The sequence below is a fragment of the Podarcis tiliguerta genome (genome assembly GCF_965153285.1).
Source record: "Podarcis tiliguerta genome assembly, chromosome: 2".
NCBI lineage: Eukaryota > Metazoa > Chordata > Lepidosauria > Squamata > Lacertidae > Podarcis > Podarcis tiliguerta.
The window spans coordinates 41,658,365-41,682,026 of NC_139535.1; the positions used below are offsets into that span (position 1 = coordinate 41,658,365).

General features: G+C 45.6%; 1 protein-coding gene and 1 long non-coding RNA gene across 9 annotated transcripts in view; one reads left to right on the forward strand and one right to left on the reverse strand.

The window, feature by feature from the left end:
• Window positions 1-18,378, reverse strand: part of FLNB (filamin B) — an 83,999-nt gene extending 65,621 nt beyond the window's left edge. For 3 of the 7 annotated variants that reach the window (XR_014506264.1, XM_083419233.1, XM_083419235.1), the window contains exon 1: window positions 17,636-18,103. Coding sequence is in view for 5 of the 7 variants with exons in the window: in XM_083419233.1 (XP_083275359.1) it covers window positions 17,636-17,927 (292 nt within the window). In the remaining 2 variants the exon portion in view is untranslated. Of the gene's footprint in view, window positions 1-17,635 lie in introns of all 7 variants that reach the window. The other 4 variants (XR_014506263.1, XM_083419234.1, XM_083419232.1 and 1 more) reach the window with 4 other exon arrangements.
• LOC310667539 lies at window positions 18,322-22,482 on the forward strand. Of its 2 annotated transcripts, XR_014506313.1 has the most exons (3): window positions 18,425-19,490; window positions 20,847-20,916; window positions 21,523-22,482. It is a non-coding gene; the product is annotated as an uncharacterized lncRNA (long non-coding RNA). The 2 variants fall into 2 exon arrangements; XR_014506312.1 differs by lacking the exon at window positions 18,425-19,490 and adding an exon at window positions 18,322-18,413 and having other exon boundaries at window positions 20,847-22,482.
• The last annotated feature ends 1,180 nt before the right edge of the window (window positions 22,483-23,662 follow it).

Here is a 23,662-nt window from a genome sequence, read left to right on the forward strand (position 1 = left end):
TTGCACGTAACGTTTCAAATCAAGAGTCTGTTGCAGACAGATGTGGTTCTTGGGTAAAGTGCCGCAATGACCAATTGTCAACCCTCCGGGGGCCACATATCAAAATGGGTGCGGCTTAAGTGTTAGTATGCGTGTGGTGCGAACTGCAGTTCTCAAAACTCCCTTGCAATGGTCCCATCCACCATTGTGTATCATTTCAAACCATTTATCATTAAAATCAGTAAAATTTAAATTTTCAATATAATTTTGAATGGGCAACACATCTTGAGAGCACATAGAACCACCTTTTGGGGGTGCCAAATACTGCCCGTGGTTTAGGGCCCCCCGCCATGTTCAAAGGAAGCATTTTTATACCCCCAACCACCACAAGGACCAACACTATTCCCTGCACCTCCCGCTTCTCAGAAGGCATTTAGTTTTTGAATAAGTGTTAGAAGTTTCAAGTTTCTTAGTACAGAGTCACAAGCCATTTGTCTTCGGCAGCTGTAGTATTTAACATGGAAATACTGTCTCCATGTTAAGCAAGTGTCAAATCTTATGGTTGCAGGGATGATTTAGTCCTGCAAGTACTGTGTGCAACATACCCTGCCCTGTTTACTCTTGCAGTACTGCCCCTTAAAACAGAACTGCTAACTTTCCCATCACCTGCCTCCAAATAAAGCACACAGCTATCAGAAGTGGGAGGTTTTCATGTTTGTGATTTACCCTGAAAGCAGTGTGAACTGAACCTCATGCAACCAGAGCCACATTAACAAAGTTCTTCTCCCAAGAGGACTGTGCTTTTAAAGAATGCGGTAGGCATTTTAAATAAAAAGGTATGGGGTGTGAGGGGAGGGATGGTAACTCTGGTAGGGGACACATTGTACCCCTCCTGGGGTAGTTTGTCCACCTTTAGTCCCCATCCTGCACTCAGCTCTCACCTGTGGCTCCTAGAAGCTGTCAGCATGTGACAGTAGCCACACCCCGGGAATGGCTTCCATTGGCCAGCTAAATCAGGTGAGGATAACCAATGGGTCTCAAACCCTTGGTAAATTAGCGACTTCCCCCTGCATGCAAACACAGGCTCTGGTGGATTAAGCAAACGAGACCCATAGTGACTCCAACAGCCTGGAAGGCAGCTCGTCAACCTGGGAAGGTTAGCCCATCTAGAAGGAAAACTCTGGTCTTAAAACTCCACTGCCTTATGAGATAACTTCAGGAGAAGAAATGGCTCAAGAATAAACCCTACACATATCCAGAGTATAGTCCTTAAGACGGCTGGATGGTGCCTTGTACCCCTCCTTCTGACAACTCCTGCAGCCACTCTGGTGCCAAAAGCATTGCTCTGCTTTCCTTTGAACCACAGCAGTGAGTCTGGTGGGACAGTCTTGTACCCTGGGCAGCCCTGGAGCTCCACACACACTGCCCAGGCTTGTGCCTCAGGGAGGTCACTTTGGTGTTGCTAATTTGACCTCTTGAGACAGATGCCAACAAGTGGGATGCCAAGAAGTATGGCAATGAATACTGGGGTGCTTTATTATGCTGCTTAGAAAACATCTGTGGCACATTTGCTAAGTGATCACCATTTAAGTCCAAGCTCAGGTTTGTTTTTCACCAGTTCTTGTTATCACTTAACGTTTACCACCACAGTTCTGAGTTAAGAGCCTTTTGGCTATTAAGATCTGGCACTAGTGGTATAACAGGAGTCAGCACCTGGTAATGCTTCCTTTTCCAATAAAATTTTTCTACAGCCAACCTGGAGAACTTTGGTTCCATTTATTACTAAAACAGAAACTTCGGCTTTCGAAAAGCCCTTCCTGTGTCCTTAAAGCCTGCTGCAGCACGCTTTGAATAAATGACATCATTGGCAAACTTGTTATGCTGACAATAACCCCCAGGAGAACAGGCCCCCCTCTTACACTAAGCAAAGCACATTCCACATTAGTGAGGTCACCCCTTGTTCCCCATGTATGTGAAAAGCCCCCAGAAGCTGCAGATGAGATCAGTTTGCTTCGTTACTGGCTTGACTGGAACACTGCCTTGCGAAGCATCCGAATATTGATGCACATATTCCCAGGAAATTTTTCTTGGCAGCCATCCTAACCTGCACATGCACAGAACCATTCCCCAACCCCCCAATGCTGCCATTCATTTCGACGCAAGCTGCCTCAAGCGTTTATAGAGATCTCTCGTTCTCGCTTCTATGGCAATTGCTTTGGCAGCCCAAACCTACCTCAGAGGTTCTAGATTCATTCATCCAACAACCGACGGGTGAATGGATGCTGTGGAAGCAAGCATCCTGAAGAACAGAGCTGCACCACTGGACCCCCAGGGCGCTGACAGTCAAGGAGTGGCAGCTCCAATGGAAGCACATGGCGACTGTGCTAATCGCTGCTAGGCCAAAGTGGCAAATCAGGAACAGAATGGGTGGGACAGTCCAAGACAGGTTGTGCAAAACAATGTCAGGAAAGTGCTTTCAGAGGTAGCACTACAGTCAACAGCTAATGGTGTGGAAAACTATTGTCTGGAAAGCCCTACGGTTACGTCTGCACCCACATTCACCCACCATTCCCAGTAATCTGCCGCCATCCGTATGAGTACAATAGTGTTCTGAAGTAGCCCTGCCTGCTGATTAAGGCTCCAATCCTGCATTTCGTTTCAGATATGCCAGAAAGGAGGTATTAACTTTCCCACAACATTGTTCATGGTAGCCGTCTAGACATACAACAATGCCCCCCTTCAAGTTTGCTGCTTGAGGCTGCTGTCTGGAATATCTGTTCATGGTTCTATTTTCAGGCAGGCATCCCACCAGCCTGTTCTCCGAAATACTAGAGTGCCCACTCATGAATAAAATGCACCAGTCAGTGGCTACACATCACAAGCACATGGAAAAAAAACAGTAATTCCAGTGATAGATCATTTAGGAAGGAGACAGGACGCCCATCACCAGGCCTCAAAAGGAACTGAACACTCCGGTAAGTATGTTTCTCCAGCGGCTCACTGTGTATTTAGAATCTAGATCAACTAGCCACTGGCTCTGGAATAAGGCAGCCATATAAAATAACTGTTTGAAAGGCACATTACACATATGGCTCCTGCCTAGGGTGCTTCCATGTCTTCAAACCTCACTTCAAAAACAACAGCATATGACTGCAGAGTAAGATAAGATGCTCCATCTTCCAATGCTATTAAATTTAGGTAAATATAGGTAGGAACTCCCATTATTCTGCTGTCAAAGAAATCTGGGGTGGGGGGCAGAATGTATGAAACAGATAGCATACACATTACAGAAACCCTGCATGGCCCCATGAAAGTATAGAAAGCTATAATGAAAGTGTATCTAAAATACACTAGACTCCCCCAACTAACTTCTACAATCCCTGTTACACCGGCTGAAGTGAGTTCAGGTGATCATTACCCCGGAGGACACCAAGTTGGGAGAAGATTGAAATTACAACAGAACTGGAAAATACTAGGAGGATTCAGTGCATGATAAATTGCACAGTCATTTTTGTTATTTTACCCACAAAAGGCCTCTCACAAACCAGAACTTCATTCTCCAAAAGGCAGGCCAGTCTTGCAATTTGACATTTGCAGGACAGAAATAAAACAATCCTTCCAGAAAGACTAGGCAGAAGAATGCAGGTTCTGTGGGCTTGGCAACCCACACAACCATCATCAACATATGCCATAGTTCAATGCATATTATTCTACTACAAGTAAACATCAACAGTTTGCAAAAGCTTTCCAATTGGACAAGAAAAGTGCCACCTCAGATCGAGGCTGGAAGGACTATGCACATCACACTCCTATTTCAGTGGCTAATTGCAGACAACAGACCCTCATTTAAGCCTGCAGTTATCTTTAAGGTATGTTTGGCTTTGAGTCTGTGGCATTAAAAGTGCAAATTATGTCAGCTTCAAGCCACTGTTGCCTTCTCATTTCCTATTCGCAATACCCTCTCATTTGATAATACAGAGTCTTGTCAAAATGTATGGTTTATGCAGACAATTATTGCTATTTACAGTTCATGCACAGATCATAACTACATCTGAGGTTCCTGTTGCCAGGAAGGCAGCAATCAAGGAGCAATGCGCTTTTCCCCCCAACACTATTAACTAGATATATGCATTGACATCCTTTATATGTCTCTGCAGTATGTTCTGCTATAAGTACCCTGCCCAGAACAAAAAATCAGAACCTTCTTGGCAGTCTACATTTCCTAAAGTTGTCCTTATTACAGCGACCTATCAGAGGTCAGGGTGGTAGACCTGGAATAAGTAGGCCCAAACACCTTTGACTTGCACTCTAAAGGGAGTTGTGCAAGATCTCCTTAGGCTTCATTATCTAAAAGCACAATGGGAGTTTATTTTTAGCTTTTCCTAAAGCCAAAGCCTTTGCAATACCAACTCTCAAACTATTTGGTATCTCAGGTAACAGACCAGCTAGGTCTCAAAACCAGCCAACTAAACTTCTCTCATCTTGCTCAGTTTTGATCACTGAATACTGTTCATAGGAACTATTCAGAGACACAGCCCTCAATGCTCACCTTCTCTATGAAGAGTAAACTACCACCTGGTGCCCTTTGTGGGAGATCAGATAAGGCTGCTTCATAGAGGGATGGCCAATGTGGTGACCCCTAGAAATTGCTGACAGATAACTCCCACCATCCCTGATCACTAGCCATGCTGGCAGGGGCTGATGGGAGCTGTAGTCCAACGACTTCTTCTGGCCTTATCTATCCCCAGTAGTAGAAGAATGCAGACTCAAAATACTGGATACTTCCCAGAAACAGGAAAGGGTACATCTGGCTTGGAGTGAAGCTGGAAGTGGCCATCTTTCCCCCAACTAGCTTACCCCAATATTTGTTCCTTATCCATATAAATATGCTCAAAAAAAGTCTCATAAGATTCCAGTTACTCATCTGCAGCAGCTTGTTTTAGCAATCAGTCAGTAGTAGAGGCTACATGGTTAGTGACAAAGTCTGGGGAGCTTCCAAGACCAACATCCACAGCATTAGCAAGCATGTTTACTCACACTGGGTGTGGGTCAAGATGCTTCCAGGCAGCCATCACACCAGCAGAGGACTGCACAGATAAGTGAAGCTATTTAGATATGGTAGAGCCAAATATCTTCTGTGCAGCACACGCCAAACACTAAAGCCACAGTGTATACGGGTTTTTTAGAGCCAAAACCAACACGTTGGAAGTAATCAGAAGTGATTACTGTTTGGGGAAATCCTTGACTACAATGTACACTTTGATTCAGTTTTTCCATCTGAAACCATCCAGAGTCACCACACATAACAGGATTGGTGAGAGGAAATCCCATTCATGCAAGTATGCACAGTTCAGCCAGGCTCCATCACAGGCAGAGAGCAGCATTCAGAAAAAGGAAGTGTTCTAGTCAAAGGAAAAACATTTTAATGTTCATAGCCTGGTACACCTCTTAAAACTTTTTGATACACGCAATATTTTGGCTACTTCCTCAAACTAGTCTGTTTTAAAGCATTTTGATCAAGGCAAGCAACGCAAGACTCATGGCATAAGCCTAAAAGATGTTCCCATTTTTGTTAACAACCAATGTTTCACCCAAGTCACACTTATTGTGGCCACCACATTAAGCCCTGGGCCAAAAATTACAGAATAGAGCCGTAGAACTGCACAGTTGGAAAGTACCCCAAGGGCCATCTAGTCCCCAGTCATCTAGACTAGGCAAGAATAGGGGAGAGGCCAGAGGCCATCTTGGCTGTCAGTCCTGGAAGAATTTGACCACAACCAAGATTTAATTGCAAGGAATAAGTGATCAACTGGGACCAGTACTTGTGGGAAGGGATGCTTTCTCTCTCATCAACATTAACCGAGGAAATGGTTTGCCTGTGCAGCTTTGAGAGACCAGTCTGCCTTCATTAGTTCAACATCACCTCCAAGAGAGGAAGATGGGCAGCACTGCTTCCTCTGCCCAGCACAGACATTCTTCAGTGCCCCCACCAAGCAGGCCAGTGACACATGTCTGACTAGGGGGACTCTAAGGATTGCACACAACCTATTAGACATTTACCACACATAGGCAAGGTTAGTCTCTCTTTTAAAGTTTATGAATAGCATCCCATGGAACATCACAAAGCCATTAATGCTCAATAAAGTCATATGTAAAAACTGCATCAGATCTGACACAGATCGGGATATATATATAAAAAAAATCCACTTAAAGGGCCTTTTTGAAAAAGGAAGGCCTTCAATGGGAGTCAAAAAGGAAAGGTCTGGTGTATAATTGGGAGGGTGCCACCACAATGAAGGTCCAAATACTACATCATACAGAATGGATCACCTGATAAGGTCATATCTGCAGGAGACCCTCTTTTATAGAAGACAGTGATTGGGTAGGTATGTAAAGGGGTGAGACGGTCTTTTAGGTATCCTGGTGGCCTTTGAACACCAATACCAGCACTTTGAACTTAGCCAGATAGCCGATTCATAACCAGTGCAACTCTTTTAAGCAGCAGGCAAGCCATCTGTGCAGCTTTCTCTCCTGAAGAGGAACTGGTATGCCGCCACCGCATCCCACAAGAGCTAGCCGGAGTCTCCCCCCATCAGACAGGCACCCTCCTATCAGCAGCAATTCAGACTGGCTACAGCCCCACTGCGGATGCTCCTTGCAAAGAAGTGGCAGGAACACCATTTTTGAAAGGGCTTTTTTCCCCTCTTGGCTCACTGCTTGACGGGTCTTTCCCCTGAAAAACACAGAGGCTGCAGGCGAGAGCGGAAAGCCTAAGTAAAATGTGTGTTAAGATGCAATACCAGTGTATAGGGACTTTCCAAGTCTTTGAGTCACTGGCACATAAACCTGCTCCTCAGCAATTTAAAGTCAGAACCTTGCAAGTGTCTGAGCTGACCATCTCCATTTCCTACGTTTAGTTGCAGCAGGATACTGTTGCTGCAGGGCCACTAATTTCCTCAGCTGCCTAAACAGTTTCAGTTCCCCAAGCTCTTTACAGTGGTACCTCGGTTTACAAACTAAATCCATTCCTGAAGTCCATTCTTAAACCAAATAAGCTCTTAAACTGAGGCACACTTTCCCTAATGAGGCCTCCCGCCGCCAGCGCCCTTCGACGGTTTGGCTTCCATTCGTAGATCGCGGTAAAGTTCACAAACCGGAACACTACTTCCAATTTTGCGGAGTTCGTAAACCAAATAGTTCATTAACAGGGCTGTTCGTAAATCAAGGTACCACTGTGCTCAGAAATCCCACCTTTCACTCCACCCCTGAAGAGCCTCATCAGCCGCCACAGTGCCCAGAGGGAAGTTTTCCCTTGCAGTTTGTAGAGCTCTAAGCACATTTTCATGTCAGCTATGCTGCAGATCAAACAGTTATCTCCACCTCCACACAGAAGTCTTTTTAAGATTTCTGCCTCCCACCCCCACTAACTTAATTGAAGTTTGGGCCTGGTCCCACTCAGAGCAATGTTATGTCAAAGCGGCCTTCACTTCCTAAGAGGCAGCAAGTGGAGCTGTGCTGCTAAAAGCATTAAGCCATTTCGCTATTCATTCATAAAGTGAAGGAGCACAACTTGAGCGTTATTTTCACCTGTTTAATCCAATTAGGGATCCCACAGCAGCCGATGAAATCAGAAAGTATAGTACTTGGTCAGGTTTACACCACACCAAGTTTCAAACGTCAGAGTTAAGGGCGCTGGCACAAGTCCCAGTTCAGTTGTCAGATCATGGTGGTTATTGTTCACCCATTTCTTGAGCTACTTCCAAGGCACAGAGCACCGCAATGCAAAGTGCACCTGAAACACTCAGACTCCCTGGGTGGCCTCTACCATTGTAGCCCATATGGATGCAATACCCTAGCTTTTAGCACACTTAAAAAAAATGCACTGCTATAAAGAATATGACTTTGCACCACCACAAAACTATGTTATGTCTTTGACTTCTACTGAACAGAGCTGGGGGGGGGGGGGACCACAGATAGTCAAGCCTGAGTTTTCTAACCCTCGTGCCAGAAATATAAAGCAGGCAAGTGGAGAGCGGCTCCCATCCGTAAATAAAGGGGCCAGGAAGCCACTGGCCCTACTTTTATCTCAGCTTCATGCTAATGTTTGGGGGGGGAGTCGAAAGCAAGAGAGTTGCTTCATGTATTTAATGGGAAGAGTTGGAAGAAGAAAAAAGAGTGGCAAACATACTTGCTGCAGCCAGCTTCCTCAAAGCACAGAATGTTTTTTTAATTAATCCTACCCACTCCTCCCAAGTTCCCAGCAAGTGATAGATATGAGCTGTTTGCAGTGGAGCAAGCATTTCCTATTTTCCTTTATCAACAGCAACAAAAAAAGCACCTCTAAACAAATTAGGCTAATAAAACACACAGTTGCAAAGGGGGGTGAGGAAAGAAACACAAGGAGTTAGCAGTTCTGGTACTGAAAACAGATTCCTGGGCTGAGCATGTCCCTCAGAAGCTCCCTAGGATACATTCAGCCCCACCCTACCTGCAGACATTATTTTGCAGACCATGGGATGCCAGCAGAAAATACCCTGAAGGAGATTCCCCCCCCCCCCCCCAAGTCTGAAGTCTGCCCACACCTGTGGTAGAGGAATTGTGGGAAACAAAAACAGTACACACAGCATGAAGCGAGAAACCCCTCCAAGTTAAAGTTACCTACAGTGAGTGAATTGAATCTAAAGTTGCAAGTACAGTGGTACCTCGGGTTACATACGCTTCAGGTTACATACGCTTCAGGTTACAGACTCCGGTAACCCAGAAATAGTGCTTCAGGTTAAGAACTTTGCTTCAGGATGAGAACAGAAATCATGCTCCAGCGGCGCAGCGGCAGCAGGAGGCCCCATTAGCTAAGGTGGTGCTTCAGGTTAAGAACAGTTTCAGGTTAAGAACGGACCTCCGGAACGAATTAAGTACTTAACCCGAGGTACCACTGTGGTGACTTATGTAAGTTTGTGGAACCCCTGCCCTGAACTCAAGATGACCCGCCATAGGTTACCTTTTCCACGTAACAATTCCTTTTACAGAGAAAAGAAGTATAGAGCAAATCCATTAAATGCTCAATTAAAACAGGAGCAGCAAGGCAGCAAGCCCAGCACCCACAAACCAACGCTGGATAGAAGGAATAGTCTTTTCTGGCTCACAGTAGGAGCCTTGGTCTTTTACCTCCGCTATGACAGCTCAATAGCACCAAAGAGTTATGCCCGGCCTACAGTTCTCTAGAACTGTACAGAAGCATATTTCACGTGATGAATTGAGTACATCTTTGCCAACAGTCATTCTTCAGATTAACAACGCAATTCTGCACAGATGGTTCATTTTTACATGACATGATTGCGCTGCCAGCGGCGGCAGCGCCAGTTTCTCTCCTTTCTTTTTGGTCGTGTTGAAGGGTCTCAGAGGATTTTCAAGTCTATTAAACCCAAATGTCCCTGCTTCTCTCTTACAGGAGAAAACCTTCAGAGCAGAGGCAAACAGTGTGAATCTGTTTGCACCCCTCGATTTTGCATACTCAGAAGTAATCCCCACTGAACTAAGTAAGCATGCATAAGATTACAGCCAACGTCAATAAGCCCATCTCATTTGGAAGATGTTCTATTTTGGTGCATTCCCATCCCACTTTTTTCCTCCAAGGAAATCAGGGTAGTGCACATGGTTCTCCCCCTCCTCATTTAACCCCCACAACCACCCTGTGAAGTAGGTTCAGCTGAAAGGCAGTGACTGGCTCAAGGTCACCCCGTGAGTTTCATGGCTCAGCTAAAGTTATAGCCCAGGCTTCCTCAACCTCGGCCTTTCAGGTGTTTTGAAACTACAATTCCCAACATCCCTGACCACTGGTCCTGCTAGCTAGGGATCATGGGAGATGTAGGCCAAAAACATCTGGAGGGCTGAGGTTGAGGAAGCCTGCATAGCTGCTAAACTTTACTTTAAAAAAATGGGAGCAGTTGTCACTTGTTCATGCCAGAATTCCAGGTTTAACCAAATACTGTACCTGCAAGGATCATAACACTGGCAAGCACCTAGCAGGCTAATTCGTTTTTGCAATCTCCATCTTTAGACTTGAAGGCCCAGCCCATTTAATTTTTATTCCCCATCCCCATCCCTTGCTTTGCAACTCATCTCACCTGATTAAGAGTTCTGGAGAACTTGAAAGCTTGCACATTTCATGATTCCTGGCTTGTCCTAATGAAGGTATTATATAGCTATGGGTGTTGGGAGATATTTTTCATCCCAACACAGCTGTCTTTGTTGGTTTGTTTTTATGCCTCATTTAGGCAGTTGTCTTTCATTGTAACTGCATCTGCCCTGATATTCATATTCTGTGTGTGTGTGTGTTTGTAAATATATACATTAGATATCAGGATTTATCCAAACCTCTAAAATATAAAATGTGCATTAAAATTTCTGATAAAAACTTATTTTAAAACAAGCTCTTCTAAACAGACAACACTACATATACTGCGGGCAGGAATTATTCTAACTTCCCAGCTGGCCAGGGCTGGGAATATGTTCTAAGTTACCAGGACATTTAGATGCCCATGATTTGCCAATGAGGTTTCTATGTCATTTTCACCTAGCAGAGTCATTTTTAATTGCAACCAAAGCCTCTTTGCACACACCAACCTGAACAAAGCTATCAACTGACAAGTAGAGAGAGAAAAATTCTTTTTTCTACATTAAAGGGCAAGCATGTTTTCTGTACAACTCCCAGCACTTCATGCTTTGTGTGACTAAGTCCCAAATTCTAATCATCAGCATCCCTAGGCAAGAAATTTCAGGTTGCAGGACTGGGGAAGCCCTCTCTGCCCAAGACCTTATAAAACTATTGCCACTCAGAAAGGGCAATACTGAATTTGTGTTGAAGGTCTGGATTTTTCAAGTTCAATGGGTGGCAATGGCACGCAAACCCTGGAGCCCGATATGGCAGAAATCTTTTTTGGAATGTTGCTCAAAGTATTACGCCATCTTCCCCTGACCAGAGAAGGGTGCATTAACCACTGTCAAGAGGATTCGAAGGCATACACTTTCATCACTCCGCTCCTTGCCTGAGGAAACTAGAATATTACCACAGTATGAACATCATACTAGGCTGGGGGTGAGTCTCCAATTACACAAGGTATGTTCCTGCATTGTACAGACTAGAAACATGCTGGTTTCTAGTCCCCACATCCTAAAACAGCCAATTATTGCTGCATAACAGTAGCTAGCTTAGCTGTTACCTAGGTTTTTGAGTATATATAAACATGGGGTGTGGACATTAGCTGGCAGCAGTGAAACCACCCTCTCTATTTAAAAAGCTACTACTTCTGTTCACGGAGACAACTGCATATAAAGAAACCCATAAATCAAACATTTCATTTGAACTACTCCACCCAAAAAAACCCAAGTCGAGTACAGGTTCGTTCCTTGAACTGCAACATGAAGACAGGAAGTTGCTTCAATAGCATTACTAATTGCAACTCAATTCACACACCCAAACACACACCCTAGTGAGCCACTGATAAATAGTACAACTGTTGCATGATTGAATGTCTAGCACGAATTGGTTCAGTATTTCTCTATATAGTGACATCTGAGTATTGCTTATCAGTGTTCCTGTTAAACTGAGTCAGCATGGGTGTAGTGCTTTTCTACTTCAAAAGTTATCTGCCCTATGTTGCAGAGAGCTATTGCCTCTACCACATGATGGGGGTAAAAGATTATGGTTTGGATCAATACTTTCAGTTCTGCAAATGCAATGGCACCTTCTGCTTGTGGTACATGCTGTCCAATCCAATGGAGGTTTTCACTGGAGGAGGCGAGATAAGACCTTTGCACCAATTCTGCTTGCAGCCTACAGCATTCTGAAGGATCCCCAATCCTTCTGAGCAATTGGCAGGGGCATAGAGGCTTCAGGGGCAGGGGCATTGGGGAGGGGAAATAGCTCCCCCCTTCCATCGGCAGAAGGATCATCAGAATGGATCTCTGATCAAAGAAGTCTGGATCCAATCCCTGATCAGTCGGGGAAGAGACCATCACACTCCACTTATGCACACATTACAATCGGTACTCAAAAAGGAATATATTAGGAGACTTCTGAATTCCAAGCTGACCCAGGACAATAAAAATGATTTTGTCTACTAGTGCTCATGGACATTTGGTTCCATGTTTCCTTTGAGCCTTTGTCATTAAACCAAACTGCATCTCCTACCACCAGCAGACCACTGCATTCAGTGCTGCAGTTTGTATTTATTATTCAAGACTGAAGGCAACCCAACTGCTCACTTGGGTGAATCATTAAGGAGTGTAGTGTAGGCGATATACTAGGATTTTATTGCTCATGAAAAAACCTGCCAGGTTTACTGAAGGAAAAGAATTCCCACAAAGATCTGGCAATATATACCGAATGAGGCGGACACTCATAACCTGTACTTCAGGAGTGGCGCTCTCAATCACACAGCAATCACAATTTTAAAAGTTTGGATCAATTCCCACTTCTTACACTTTCATTTGCAACCCAATTGTGAGCCTAAGAAGAAAGCTACATTGGAACCTGCTTGGGGCAAATGAACCAAAATGGTTTGCTAAAATATCAGTTATTAAATTTGATAGCTAGTCATTAGCTGCATGTTAACTGCCAAAATACAGGTGCTTAACTATGCATCTTCCAAAAAAGGATTCATATGTCTCTTGTTGACTGAAGCAGCTTTCAATATTGAGGTATATGCTACTAAGTAAGAGTCTAAATTCCAGCTACCACTACCGGTTTAGCAGAGAACAATTCATTACGTAAATCTGCACCTAGACATGAGCTACAAGACACTAGAGAAATGATCATTCAGGGAAGGGTTTTGGGCAGTAATATTTAAGGTTTCAGTATTGCAATGTAATATAGAAAGAGGGTGACAAAATAAGGTATTCTTTAGATTATTGTGATGCACTTATATTTGAAATGCGATATTTTAGACCTAAGCACCGCTGAACAGGGCTATCCATAGCAATGCCAGATTTTATCTGATTCAGGAACATAAACACCTGGAGCAAAATTAGTAGGGCTGTTTGTACTTAAGATTTCAGTAAGAACTTCCTAACAAGTTGCAAGTTTATAGATCACACTGAGGCTCAATCCTATTTCAAGCAAGGTGATTCTTTTATAAGATAACCTATTCCAGCAACTGAATCAGAGGTATAGCTGCATGCTGGTGGAACCTTCATGAGATTCTGAAGTTCCCCTACTTTGCTTTAGGCTGCAATCCTATACCTGGCAAAGTCCAGTGAACTCAGTGAGATTTAACTTGGGAGGCAACATGCATGGAATTTCGTGTTCAAGTTCTAGCTATGGCACAGAATGCCTTCCAAGACCACACAGGAACTTTTGACCCTTCCTGTCCCATGATGAGTGACAAAATACCTACAAGAAGGAGGATAGTCCATCAGCCTCCTTGTGCCTCACAGGAGGTGAAGCTAAAGCAGCTGTAAAGCAAAGCTTGATCCTTTGATCTCTAATCCTTTGGAATGTATCAAAATGATGCCGCCACCAAATTATACCTCTGCTATTCCCTGGCCCGAAGATAAGTTTATGCCTCTCTTTAGGTGACATGACATGTTAGCATTTAAAGCAGCTTGGAGAATTCGGGATATTTGGGAAGAGCACTTGCTCCAGCATCCTATTTTCACAATGGTCAGCTAGATGCCTATGGGAAATCTGAAAGCAGGTCCTGAGCGCAACAACACTCTCCCCCACCCATGACTCCCACCAACTGATATTCAAAGGCGTACTTCCTTCAACAATGGAAGAAGAACACAGCTATCATTAAGCTCACCCAGGGCACACATTTCAGAAAATTTCCTTAAAACACGTTGCAATAAATCTGATAGAATCAAATATATGGCTGCTACATAGAATGTACTGTAATCCACACATGCAGGAGCCTAACACTTCCTGCTTTGCCCAGACATTGGAGTACCAACTTGTAAGAGGCAGCTTGCCATCTCCCAGGGGCAGTACAGGACGGGCGGGGCCTTGTCTAGTGAAAGGCAAAATTTCCCCCACCCACCACAACAGTTTTTAATGGGGTTTCTGAAACTAGCAGCACTAGTTGCAGGAGTACACATTATTCTGCTTGTTACTTCTGTTGGCGCTATGCACCAACAATATTCTGCTGTTAATATTTAAACTGAAAAGGAATCAGAGTGAAGTAATCCCTGGAAAAGCAAGTTTGCAACAGCTGTCAAAGGTATTTTCCCACAAGGAGTCTGATTCAGAGCTCAGCAAGGTTTCCGTGCTTCAAAACATATGGGTTACATACAGAGAACCAACATTCTTTTCTCCTATACTTTTCCTTGAAGCCTCAACTCTATTTACACAGACAGGACACGTCTCTGAAGTTCTGTTTCAGGTCTCTAACTCAAGGTCACGTTTTGCTCATAACATAGTTCTATACTCCAGAGACACCACTGCAGAGAGAACCGAAGTTACTTCCCCAGTTAAAACTCAGACAGACTTCCAAACAGGGCAACAATTGTTAGAAAGTTAGATTTCAGCTCCCACAGGCAGGTATTAGTTTTATTTTCTTTTGCTTGTTAACACACCAGTTCTGTGCTACTACTTGGCTGCTAATAGAGAACACAGCAAGATCTGGCTATGAGAACCACTTGCTATTAACCCATCTTTTTAAAAGTTTGAAAGCTGCCTTCATTTGCAAATGATGTACTTTATACTCATGCCCCCACTGTTTCTGTTGGAGGTTCAGAGTAGCATTCAGTGCTCCCAAATTATATCCATTACTGCCTCGAAAAAAGCTGCATCTGCAACTGAGAGCATTAAACTATCATTGAGAATGGTTACCAAGTTGCTTGGTGGCAGTGTTTTTTTTTTTGTTTTGGGTTTTGGCCAATGGATGAAGTCTCTGCCCAGAAAAACCCTGCCAATTAAGTTTACCTTTGTGAAAATGTTTTAAGAGTATTTGTCACTTTACTGATACCACATTTGCAACTTCTGCTCTTAAAATGGGAATTATGGGCAGTTGCTAGTAGATGCATGATTTCCTCCCTAAATATCACATAACCTTCATCCATAAACATTCACGGACAAGTTGGATAATGCACCTTTTCTGCCTCAGGGTATGGGGCTGCCTTGGTAAAAACCTAATTCTGCAAGACCCCTTCCTGTTTTTATGCTCTATGGACCCATCAGGCTGTGCACACGCACTCACAATTATCCCCCTTTGATTTACTTCCCAGAAAACATGCAAAGGTTCATGTAGCTGTTAAAAGCAGAAGTGTTCAATTTTGTGTCACTTTAGAATTGTGATTGGCAGCAGAAAAGTGGGTGCGCTGATGGTGTCACTTCAGCTGCTGAAAAAGCCATTTAAGCTTTTTCTATAGTTAACATTTCTAAGCCACAGTAAAATATTTTGTTTATGCTACCTACATGTTTTCACAAACACAACTGTTGTGAAGTATATCCTGCATTCTTGGTATACACTACAGGTGTCCACAAGGCATCAGGTTTAGCCTCTCGATAATTTCAGCTGGCATTCTATCCATGCAATATTATCCAGAAACACCTCCTAGTGCTATTTTGCATTATTTATTCCCTCCTTTAATATACAAGTTCTGCATTTTGCAAGAAAAGATTCCCATCACAAAAGACACTAGAACACAGTCAAAGCAACAGTACTTAGCTGCAGCGCTTTCTATACAATTAATGGCTATTGTAATCAGACTACATTTATCCACTCTATAGTTCAACTGTATCTTGGAAGTTTGTTGTGCTTAGGACACTGGCAGCCTTTTAATCACAGCATCTGAAATGCCATCTAGTCCTTTACAAATGGTTTCTGACTAGACTGAAGCTAACTAGTATCTTCCCTCTCTACTCCTACCACCTCCCAACTCGTAAGCTTGGGAAAATGCAGCTTCAAAAGAGAAAATATGGAGTGTCATTATCCATGGACAATTTTTAAGGGAGTCCCAATAACCAGGTTTTACAGTTTCCTGTATTCGCAGAGGAATGGACTAGAAGATGACTGAGATCCTTTCACACTTTGATTCTACAACACATACTGCATATGTACCTGTAACTCAGGATAACACCATGCATCTAATCTAGTGGGCTAGTCCACAAAAGCTTATACCATCAGGATGTCAGTCTTTAAGGGCTCAACAAGATTGTATTTTCCTGCAGCTATCCCTTTGTTAGGTGACAAGTTAGTTAATAGTGCACAACACCTTATAGGTGCGATGTGTCAAATATGTACACCCAGATTACCATACATAGCCTATCATTTTGCAGTTTGTCCCTTTCCACCAAGAACCTGGTCACAGCTGACTCAACAGCAGTGCCAACTGAAAAAATAGGTGTGAATAGTCTCTACCAAATTAGTCTTAATGTCAAATCCTAATGGTCAAAATAGATGTACTATCACAGTCACACTTTTAGAAATCCAGACACTTTAGAATGCTTGCTAAGGTATTAAAACAATTTAACAAGGAATTATTAGCATTCCTTATATACTGCATCCTTAGTGCACAGAACCAACAGCACAGCACATTTTGGCTACACCACGTTCTCCAGAGAATAAAATGATTAGGCCGGCTGGGTTTTCTTCCTGACATGCTACTTGAGGGGCAGAGCACTGCTTTGCAAACTATCACCACAAGCCCCGCAGCTGCTCTTTTTCCATCTTTAATTTTTAACGGGAACCAAGTGCAGCCCAATGCCTGCTTCTCCCAGGAAAGCAGAGATGATCAGAGACTGGGCTTTTATACAGCGCACACCCTTCAGAAACCTCCAGCATGGAAACCGAAGTCTTTGCCGCCAAAAGGAAGTGGCTCTACCTGCTGGGAGGGAGGCACCTCAGGAAATCCTGTCTGAGCAGCGCCAGCCATTTCTCCGCTTTCCCAGGATTAGGCTCAGGCCCCATTTACGGTTCAATGCGAGCCCGGAGACGGGGGAGTTTGTAGATGGTGGAGACACCATTAATTGGGGCGGGGGAAGAGAGCATGAGTCCCTCCTCCTCCTCCCAACCGGCGTGCTTTACAACAGTACAGTACTTAAGAGACCGAGAAGTGGAGGGGGGGGGCTCTAGATAGCTTAGGGGTCCTCCTTTGCGGGCGGTAGGCTAAGAGCCGAGCTGGTTTCAAAGCTCGCAGGGTGCAACAAGCCGGCAGGTACCCGCCCCGGGAGGGTCGGGTTGGGCGGCTCCTCCCCACAGCCTCCCTCCACGCTGGGCTCCCGGGGGCTCGTCGGCGGGAGCCTCAGGAAGACGCTCAGCAGCAGAGCCGCGCCCACCTCGCCCGTCCACCCGCTCGCTACTCTAGCGGAGCGGCAACCCGACGGGGCACCCACTGCCAGGCGCTTTGGCCCCGCTTCTGCCTTCCTCACGCCGGGAGGAATTCAGACACCTCCCCGCAGCTGCGAACAGACGAGCTGGTTTGAGTTTGCCCCCAAAACCTTGAGCCGTAACCCCCAGGCACAAGAGGTGCCCGGACGGCTGGTTTGAAACGAAGTACCAAGCCCAACTAAAGAGGTCCGAGGATGCAGAAACTGAGCTGCTTCCCTCAGGCAGCCTCCAGCCCGTAAGCGCTGCTCTCGCCACACGCGGAAGCCCGCCCGCCCGCCTAGGCGTCCCCGTTCTTTTGCCCAGCCCCGACGGGCGCGCCACAAGCTCACCGATGGAGACCAGCTTGATGTTCTCCTTCTCCAGGAACTCGAGCGCCACGGACACGTTCTCCAGCTGCATCTGCCGGAAGGTGGGTCGCTGGTGGTACTTGCGGTACATGCGCTTCTGGCTCAGCACCTCCAGCAGCGCGATGAGGCGCAGCCCGTCGCTCAGGTCGAACTGCAGGTTACCGATGCGCTTGTTCACGCAGCGGAGGTGCTCGTTGCACCAGCGGGTGAAGGTGTTCTGCTGGATCCGCTTCCAGGGCGCGTCCTCGGCCAGGTCCTTCTCGGTCACCGGCATGGCTGCGGCGGGGTCGCCTTCGAGGTCGCTGCGGCCCAAGGGAGGAGGAGAAGGAAGGTGGTGGAGGAGATGTTGCTGGTGCTGTTGCTGCTGCTCCTGCCACTGAGGCTGTAAGCTGCCGCTGCCGCCGCCGCCGCCGCTCCAGTCACTGCGAGCAGCCTGGCCCCGCGCCTGCGTGCTCATGTCGAGGCCGCTGCCCCGCCTCCTCCTGGCTCCCTCCCTCGCGCTGCTGCTTCTGGGTCGCAGCCAAGTGCACAAGCGGCGAGACCTACAGGGGAAGAGAAGGAACAGCGCCGTTAGCTTGGCAACCCCAGCCGCCCGGCTCCACCAGCCCAGCGTCGCCTCCGGAGCGCACACGTGCTCGCCACCAAACAATCCTGCAGAGAGGAACTATTGCGCGCCGTCTGCGCCTGGAGATGTTATATATACCCCGCGGCGGCCAAGGGATTGGACCCCAGCCAGGGAGGGGGCGGAGCACGCGGAGCGGCACAACTGCGCGGGGAGGGGGAGAAGAAGAAAACGTGCCCCCCCCCCCGTCGGAGACGCTGCGCACAACGCATAACAGCCCCCTTCCATTGCACTCCTGGTTTTCTCAGGCCCGTGAAACCTACTGCCGCCCAGTTTTAACTTTTTTCCTTTGGGATGCCCAGATTCAAATCTCTTCCACCAATAACACTTGCGTGAAAGAAATGTCAAATAATATTGGGGCACAGGCACCTTAAAGATTAATAGTGCTCTAATCTATGGAAGCTTTGCCATAAGGCTTTTAAGTTTCAGGTTTATGGCGCCACCTATATGGGGTGTGTTCCTGCAACAGTGTGGTGTAGTGGTGAATGCCAGGACTAGGGCCTGGTGGGAGGCCAGGGTTCAAATCCCCACTCAGCCACAAAGCACACTGGATAACCGTGGGCCAGCCACTATCTCTTAGCCTATCTTACCTCACAAGGTTGTTGTGAGGATAAAATGTGGGGAGAAACCAGCCTTGAGGTCCTTTCAGGAAAGTGGGGGACATACTGTACATGTAATTCTGAATAAGAAAAAAGACTTGTTTCTGTCTGTGGAAGTTGTATCTGCTGAAATCACCTCACAACTATGCAACTGTGAGACCAGAGGAGCACATGTTCTCTTTTGAATTTTTTGGTTCTCCGCCTTCTGCTGTTGCTTTTAAAGCTAAACAACAACAAAAGAGTAGCGGTGCCAGCCCCCCAAGGTCAGGACAGGATGCCGTGACAGCCACCTGTTCGGATGGCTTTAAAAGAGGACCGGCCAAATTCATGGCCATCGGTGGCTCTGTTCTACCTCCTGTGCCAGAGGCAGGGAATATAAGAAAAGCAGGGCTTTCCTTATAGTCTCATGCATGTAGGATCAACATCAGAGAGCAGCAGTGTTAGGCTCACATCCAAGCAAGGGCCTGCAGCTGAACCCCATGCCTTCCTTTGTCAATTTTGGCAAGGAGGGGAAGCCTGCTTGAGGAGGCAGGCCCACTGGAGGCATCTTGCCCAAGAGGTCTTCCCCAAGAATATGGAAGCAGTGATGAATCACAGCACAATCCACTTTCATCAGGTCAGTGTGGAGAGGGTAAATTTCCTTTAAGACTGAAGTCTCCAAACATGGCACCCTGGCACCCTCAGGCAAGGCCCACTGCTCCTCTCAATTTGTCTGTAAGGAGGCTTTTCAGTGCTGTTTTCAGGTGGTTGCCTGCTGTTTCTTTGTCTGTTTTTTATTTGTTTCGGGGAGAGTTGGTCATTGTCGCTCTTTCACAAATAAGGTTCTGAAGCATTGCCAGATTTCGTTGTGTGGAATGTGTGTTTTCTGCTGCCCAGAACAATTCATTGGGTTTTTTTTTCTAAATGTGCCCCCAAAAGGTTGTGCACTCCTGCTTTAAGATATGATGAGCTGGAAGCCACCAAGGAGTGAGGAGGTGTGGCCAGCTGCAGAGAGGGCGTGGGAGAGAACAAGCTGGAAAATCAGTCAAGGTGGAAGCCTCCTGTTTTAAATCATAAAAAAATGTCACTAGTTTACAACAGTTTCTAGCCTTCTAGAACAGTCTCTAACACCCAGTGGTCTACACAAGTGAATACCAATCCTACATGGGCTTGGATTCCCCCCCCCCCCCAGTGCTTTAACAACTTTGTGACTAGGAGAAGTTCAGTGGGTGAAGTCTTTCCCCTAGCTTGGTGGGAAAGCATTGACTTTCATTTCTGCCTGGAAGCTGCCTTATACCTAGATGGCCCCATTGGCCCATCTAGCTCATGATTGGTCACACTGATTGGCAGCAGCTCTCCAGGGTTTCAGGCCTGGGTTTCCCACTCCTCCTTGGAGATGCAAGGGATTGAATCTGGGATCTTCTTCATACTCAACCACTGAGCTACAAACCCTTCCCCTGTTAATTGGAAATGTGTATAGGATTAACCTGCCTTTTCAGCCAAGGGCCGTGTTTGGATGTTCTAATGCAGGGATCACCACCCATGGGTGCCATGCTTTCCTTGGTGCCCCTGGAATGAAGCGCAACCCCCAAATTCCCAGATTTCATGGCTTTTTACTAACGTAAATTTGTCATTTTTGCAACCTAAGATTTGAGGCAAAGCATGCAAACACCATTCTCATTTTGTTTGTGAGACGTTCGCCTGCTCCACCCTTTCAATGTTTTATTTTGCCCCACCCCAGGAAAAATACCCACCCCAGGAAAATATCTGAGGATGCTCATGTGAGAGAGAGGGAAGGCTGCACTAGAAAGAAAGAGGGATGGGGTGGGGGAAGTTAAAAGAAGTGGAAATAAACTATCTCTTTGTAGACTTTTGCTGTGCTTCTCAGTTAGCAGGCTTCTAATTTTTTTACCCAAATGCTCGCTTAGACACTTAAATATATTAGTCTACCTGTATTTATGTTCTGACTGTTCTTCAATTTCCTATCCTCCAGGACTCTCACCACAAGAATTCTGGCTGTGAGCTTGGTCCTTTTTGAGCTTGTTCTGCGTTCGGATTTATTGGTAAGGGCAACTGGCTTTTTGAATCATGAGCTCAGATTCCTCTTCTTTCAGAAACTTCCTCTGTATGGTTGGGTTAGTCACAAAAGCACTGTGTATCTGACTGTGGCTATTTGCTCAACCACAACACAGGAAAGAAGAGCTATGTGCCATAAATGTAACTGGCACATCCCCAAGGTAACGGATGTACACATCATAGCATATGGCTAAGTGGCCTGTGCCACAAACAGCACATGTCACGTTAGGGGAGGCATGGCGGAAAGGACTCCAGCAGCCCCCATCTGCAATGTCTTTTGGTGTGCTTCCAGAAGCCCTTCCCTGAGATTTAAAGGGACTATGTCATACTTGGATAATTCCTTTCCTGTCATCATGATAGTTAGGAACAGTAATTGCATTTCCTAGCCAGCCATTGAAATACTGCGAAGAGCAATGCCTGTGAGGTGCCCTCTGAGCTGATGCCAAGTCCAATGTATTTATGGGGACAGAGGGGTTGGGAGACCAAGCAATGTGTTTTGGGTCATGGAGGAAACCAACTTCAGTGCAATGTTGTGGATATTTCATAGATTCCCATTGGCACTGTGAGAATGACACATGCTCCTGCCTTTCCAGTTTGATTCAAGGTGGAGTGTTTGTTGCAAACCTACAGCGCCTTGCCGCTCACTCTGATTTGGCCACAGCACAATGGCTTGCTGCCGAGATGGGAAGGAAGGGAGAAGCAGATTCCAAACTAATGCAAATGTCAGAGACGCTTGGAAGACTTGTCAGCCATGGAAAGAGCTATGATCGGAGCAAGCCTGGCAGGGAGGTTCATGTTCCCAGCAGTTGCTGGAAAACAGAATTCATCAGTGGATGAACTGTAGCATTATCTCTTATTGTGGCCAGGATGCTGCCCAACCATGCCTACTCAGGAGTAAACCCTACTGAATTCAGTGAGGCTTACTCCCAGGTAAGTGGGATTAGGATCGGGGCCTTAGCCATCACCAGCAGTGAAGGACTTGCAGGTGCCGGAGAACTTTAATTGCCTGCCAGACTAGCTGTGACATCCAGTGGTGGAAGAGCCACTGTTGCCTCTCAGAAACAAGCCCCAGTGATAGTTGGGGTCATCTTATGTTTCCCTGCTCCAGATTCCAATAACTCCAGAGCAGTTATGGGTAGTGCCTGAAATTAACTTTACTTTTGCTGCTGTCCTAAAAGTAAAAGTATTATAAGGTGGGATTTTTGTTTTGTTTTAAGTATGAATAACCTACTAAGGGGCTGGCCCACCCATTCGATAAACTGAGCACAGTAAATGGCTTATAGGCAACTATGCAGCTATCTGCCAGCTGCAACTCATGACTACGCATGGCCTTTTGATACTTCGGCTGGTTGTTCTGGTTCTTCCTATAAAGGGGGAAATAACTGCTTTTATAGTTATACTGTTGTTAGGAGGGATGTTTGGTGTGGGCTGCTGGTAACCAGCGTTATGAAACATTAACACAAAACACCCAAGACTTGAGATGGAATCAGCAAGTAAAAGTAAATAAAGTTTCATTTAACCACCTACTTAGTAAAAAGTTTTTGATCTGATAACAGTAGAAAGTATGTATGTCATAGGAGCTATAGAATCTACCTGCCACTGATTTCAAATATCTAGATTTTATGCTTAGCTTTTGCATCTGTTCTCACAATTTTTTCTGAATCTGTGTATGTTTGATATTTTTATTTAACTGGATTAACCTGTATGTTCCTTGGAGGGGCATCCATCCATAGACTGCCATTGTGCAAGAGCCCCTCCAACTTATCATTATATTGATACACTTAAGCTGTACACAAACTTCTGTTTACTCTGCATTCACTAGTTTGGGAAGTGGTATACGCACAGTGATAGCCACAATTCATATCTATGCTAGAGGTTTTTTTTGGAAATACTATGTTTTGATGTGTTTTCCGCCAAACCAGCTTTAATCCAAATTGAGAAAAAGAACGACATAGCTGTGTTTCAAGCCAATAACATGTACATAGCGACAGAGCAGCGGTAACCAACATGGTGCCAACCAGATGTTATTGGTATACCACCTCCATCATCCCTGGCCAATGGCCATGCTAGCTGTGGCTGATGGAAGTTTTACTCCAGTAACATCTGGAGGGCATCACATGGACTACCATTGCACTAGAGCAGGCTTCCTCAAACTCAGCCCTCCAGAGGTTTTGAGACTACAATTCCCATCTTCCCGGACCACTGGTCCTGCTAGCTAGGGATCATGGGAGTTATAGGCCAAAAACATCTGGAGGGCTGAGTTTGAGGAAGCCTGCACTAGAGGTACGTAGCTGGTTAAGCTAAAGATTTTGATGGCCATCAGAGTGTTGTACTATGACCTGGTAGACCAGGGTACGAAATTCCCACACAGCCATGAAGCTCCCTGGGGGACTAGGGTCAGTCACTGCCTCTCAGCCTAACTTACCTCACAGGGTTGTTGTGAGGATAAACTGGGGAGTTGGAGAACAATGTGCACCACTTTGAGCTCCTTGGAGGAAAACGTGGTGTATATTTTTCCAAATAAATAACTAACCTAATGTGCCTTTGCTTTATGGGCAGAGACTCACTGTTGTCCAATGGAGACAGCACTCCCACGGGATCTGGAATGCCATGATTGTAACTCAGCTATGATCTCACTGGTCAGTGGGAAAATTGCTTTCTTTCAGAATCAGTTCCCCATTTGTAAACTAGGAATAATAATGGCCTACCAAATAGGCAACTTATCCATGGAGT